Source organism: Mus pahari, chromosome 5, assembly GCF_900095145.1.
Source record: "Mus pahari chromosome 5, PAHARI_EIJ_v1.1, whole genome shotgun sequence".
NCBI classification, from domain to species: domain Eukaryota; kingdom Metazoa; phylum Chordata; class Mammalia; order Rodentia; family Muridae; genus Mus; species Mus pahari.
This window is the reverse complement of record NC_034594.1, coordinates 126,828,850-126,833,658: the sequence shown is the minus strand read 5'-3', so window position 1 is coordinate 126,833,658 and position 4,809 is coordinate 126,828,850. Positions and strand designations below refer to the sequence as shown.

The 4,809-nt window shown below is 47.7% G+C and overlaps 1 protein-coding gene across 2 annotated transcripts in view; it reads left to right on the top strand.

The window, feature by feature from the left end:
- The window catches only part of Rgsl1 (regulator of G protein signaling like 1), a 64,270-nt gene that overhangs the window by 21,364 nt on the left and 38,097 nt on the right, over positions 1–4,809 (top strand). For both annotated transcript variants that reach the window (XM_021199246.2, XM_029539224.1), the window contains 2 exons: positions 882–944; positions 1,657–1,879. In XM_021199246.2, the coding sequence (XP_021054905.1) occupies positions 882–944; positions 1,657–1,879 (286 nt within the window). The remainder of the gene's footprint in view (positions 1–881; positions 945–1,656; positions 1,880–4,809) is intronic.

Genomic DNA, 4,809 nt, shown 5'->3' with positions numbered 1-4,809 from the left:
AAGAGAAGAGAAGAGAAGAGAAGAGAAGAGAAGAGAAGAGAAGAGAAGAGAAGAGAAGAGAAGAGAAGAGAAGAGAAGAGAAGAGAAAAAAGTAGAGAAGTAGAGGTCAGCCATGAGCATGCGGGGAGAGAGATGGGGTAGAGGAATGGGGAGGGGGGAAGGAGGAGAGAGCAGAGCAAAAGCAAGAGAGCAAGAGAGCTACATTTTCTTGTCTTTAGAAATTCCTCTTGGGTTTCCCTGACTCGATCGAAGGCAACAGTTTCCTTTTCTCTCTTCTCAGAGAACTCTGTCTTCATGTCTAATGCACATATACCACATGCAGCAACTGCCGCTCACCCTACTGGGAGCTGAACTCCTTGGAACAAGTCCGGGACCAGCAATTTATACAATGCCTGGCACATGGGAGGGACATAGGAAATATTTGTCCAGTAAAGAAAGAATGTGGGAAAACAAATTTAGCTTAGTTTTAACTTGCCCTAATGTGTGACACACACTTAAAATCAGGAGAGATCTCCAATGCGAGGTGTGAGAGCAGAGTCACTTGGGTTTTAAAGCCATTTTGAGAATCAAAGACACAGCTTTGGGAAGACACAAGAGCTCTGAGTTACTTTGCCCTTTCAACACAATATATTCCCATTTTCTGATGCTTACGGAGGGGCTATGAAAGCTGATGTTTTTTTTTTTGTTTGTTTGTTTTGTTTTTTTTTTTAAATGAAGGACTGCCTACTGAATGCTGTGGCTGATGTTTGCCACCTCACTAGCTCTCCCACTGTGAAAAGCCTCTGCAGTCTGCCCTACTGTGTGGGATGGTCACAAACTGAAAGGAAGCAGCCAGCTGAGGGCCCCATCTCATAATGTTTCCCTCTGTGCTTGGACTTCAGGTGCTCAGCCCCTGGTATGATGAATTCCTGATGGAAGAGGACTACTGGTTTCTCGTTTTCACAGTAGGAGGGGCTTTGGGTTGTGGAGGACTCAGGGAAGGGGAAATACTTCTGCTTTAGAGGCTTAGAGTAAATGAAATTAAGACTTCTTCCTGGAGACAGCTGTAGCTGGACACAATCCCTGGCGCTCTCAAAAATATAAACCTAGAGGGCTGGAGGTAGGCTCAGAGATTTAGAGTGCTTGCTATACTTCCAGAGGGCTCAAGTTTCCCCTAACTCACTTTGGATGGCCCATAACTGTGTGTAACTCAGCATTGAAGTTTCTGATGCCTTCCTCTGGCCTCTGCACCCACACACGGACACGCATGTGCACACACACATATATACACTCACAGAGGTGGGAGGGAGAGAAATACAATATATATATTTTTTTAAATGTATAAAGCAGGAGGGTCTAGGGGACTTTCGGGATAGCATTCGAAATGTAAATGAAGAAAATGTTTAATAAAAATTGAAAAAATGTATAAAGTGTTCAAGGAAAAAGACTCAATACCTATCTAATTCTAAGGAACTTATATTCTTGTAGAATTCTGAGAGAAAATGAGTTGGATTGTGGGGGTAGGGCATGGCATATAAAGGAACGACAACTCTAAAGACTGTCAGGCAAGGTCTGTGTGACCAGGATACATGGAAGATTGAGTTGCCACACATCTCTTGCTTCCGGCTGATTCCTGCATCCGCTATTGTCTCTCTTCCTGCTCCCAACTCCTCCCAGACTCAAACGCGCTTCACCAGAGCCAGGTGGCATAAAAGAGAAACCATCAGCAAAGAAGAACACATCCTCATTTCTAAAAGACTTCAGGAGTCTCTGGTGCTAAGCCAGGCCTTGGCTAACATGCAAGAAATAGATTCTATGCAGTGGCAAAAAGTGGCTACGGAGAACCTGCGGCAGGGCGGGTCTCTCCAGGTAGAACTGACTACTCCAGTGTTCCTACAAGGTACGGGCAATCACTTATTTTTCTTTAAATCGTGACATTGAGGGAGCTAGAAAATATAAAACTTATTTTATCAGCAATTATTTCTTGTGAATCAGTACTGTACACTGCAAAGATGACCTCACTTGTTCTTCAAAAAAAGCATATCCCCCAAAAAAGGTCCAAATAACTAATAACCAAGGCTCAATGTCACCTTCCAAGGTCACCCTGGAAATGACCATCAGGATCTGAACCCAGGCAACTGACTGTTATCGCTACCGGCTCTGGAAACCGAGCCACTGAGGTTGGAAAACCTCTGCCTACCAAAACATCACAACAGTTAGCATGGGATGGTCCATGCCATGCGTCTGATGTCCCCTTAGAGTCAGGTCCAAGGAGCAGTCTCTAACTTTGCCTCAGGTTTCCTTGCAGACTCCAGCCAGGTGGCCATACTGCATGATCTGGAAAGTTCCACATGAACTCTCCAGAAGCAGATAAACTTCTAAACCCAAGAACTCTACACCAGGGGCGGGGGGGGGGGAGGAGATGCTGCTTTCTGCTCCTGCTGTCCAGCACGTACCACTTCCCTGGCTGTCGGGTTCTTATTGCCACACCACATTGTGACTGGAAAGCTACTCCCCAGTTCACCGAGCGTTACGAGAATTAATATATGGCTGCTTCTAGACAAAGGAAAGAACCCCCCCCCCCCCCCCAGAGATCAGGATCTGCACTCTGAGGCATGAGTCATTCCACAGTAGGCAGTAAGGGGAAGGATCGCATCAAAAGCTTTGCACATACTCTACAGTAGAAATGGATGGTATGATAAGGGCGAAAAGGGTATAAAGGGCTTAAAACAGTGACTGCAGAAGCCCTGAGGATGAGAGACAAAGGCACTTGCTGTTGGCTCTGAGATGGCTAGTGACCTGATAAGGGGTGGATGGGTAGTGATGGGAGATGGACTGGCTAGATTCCTAGAGACCTCTTCTCATTGAGAGACCCATGCTAGGCACTACTGCTTATTACACAGTCATGCTTCTAACATACTGTTGCTAATGGATATGATTGCAGTAGACTAAGCTGTAAGGGCAGACTCTAAGGAATCTGCTCCCATCTCAGGAAGACACTCTGGACCATTCTATGCACAAAGAGATTACCAAGAATGCCGCGGCTGCTTCTCGGTAGCTGTGAGAAGAGAGAGAGCTTAGACTGTTAACAACCTTTGGACTCACCAGCCAGTAGCTGATGCTCAGTAGACAGCCAGGGCCAATAGGCTCTAAGGAAGCCAGAGGTCTCAGTATAATCAACAGCCAGACACCTGCAAAGTCAGACGTAGTCATTGCCCTTGCTTCAAGTTTCTGATAAGCACAGCAAATGCTTTGTTAAGACCTTCCTTGTTTGGGGCTTCGGCTTTTTTGTGAGTTCGTTTCAGGACTAGCTGATCATATACCAGGATGGTACAGGGCTTTTGAGAGGGATGGGACTTGACCGAACGACCAACAGCTAGCAGATGGCCAAGGTCAAAAGCTGAGAAAGCCAGAGTCAGTGATGGATAAGAAAGGCTTCAATCATCCATCCCTAACTGAATGAGAGGCTAAAGATTATTTGTAACTAGCTCCCTAGTTGGGGCAGGGGCATGTACATGCTTAGAGTACATGGGCCTTCCACTGGCTCAAGCCATGAGAGCCCAGAGAACTAAACAATCTCAATAGGAGGTACATCACCCTTCGTTTGGTTTCTATTATTGTCCTACAAAAGCTTTGGACAGTTTCCCCCACACTTGAGGACCCCTCCCCTGTGGGTCCACATCTGCCCCTGCCGCTGGGCATGGCCTCTTACAGAGGTGGAACGCAGGGAGTTTGACTGTGCTTACCCCACGCTGCCACTGAACAGGGTGCCAAGCTGTAGGGAAGCATGCAGACACTGCTCAGGGGGTGGAAATGCGCAGTTTGAGATGTGGGAACACCAGAGCTGGTTCAGGGATCCGGGCTGGCAATGAGGCCAGGGCTGTGGGGTTCTCTAGATTCTTGGACATCAAGGCAGGGCTGGGAGTCGCAGAAGAGCAGAGAACAGAGTCTGGGTCTCATAGGCTGGGGACAGCATCTAGCCTGGGGCGGGGTGGGGTGGGGGGGCGGGGTGGGGTGGGGGGGCGGTGGGGGGGGCGTAGAGGAGGGAAGCTTCTGCTTATCCTATCAGTGATTGTCCTTAGTTTGGCAGAGGTAAACTGGGAGCCCGGAAAGGCCTTCTACAGGAGATTTAGCTGCAGCGCCGTAGGCCAATGCCTTCTGCACATTCCCCACGGTGGTGGTAGATGAAAGAGATAGTCCATGGATCTAAACTGTTTATTGACTGTTCGATGCTGAAAATGGATGCATTCCTGACCGTACCCACTTCTCAGGGTGGACCTGAGATTAAATACCTTTTGCAGGGAGGGATGTCTGGGAAGTGAAGCTTATTGGCTACGCCCTCAGGGCTCCTAGGTACCTCATTAGCATGGAGAACACTATTATGCACGGTGGTGGTCACTTTTCCTTACATGAAGGTGAAGAGTGTGGCACGTGTTCCAGGTCAGGAATCTGGCAGGGAGCGGGAGTCGCCTAAGTCTCAGTTGGGTGCTCACCAAGTCTGCTCTACCTTACCAAGTTTCCTGGTATGGCTTTACCGTCCAACACTCCCGCATGCTTGAGGACCCTCTCTCACTTTTAGAAGTTCCACTTACTCTTTTTCAATGATTTTTCTTCTTTTAGTAATTCTTAATAACGGCTTATTCTAGCCAGGTGGTAGTGGTGCACACCTTCAATCCCAGCACTCAGAAGGCAGAGCAGGCAGATCTGTGAGTTCGAGGCTAGCCTGATCTATGGAGTAAGTTCCGGGACAGCCAGGGATACACAGAGAAACCCTATCTCAAAAAGCCTTACTTTCTTCTTCCTCTTCTTCTTCTTCTTCTTCTTCTTCTT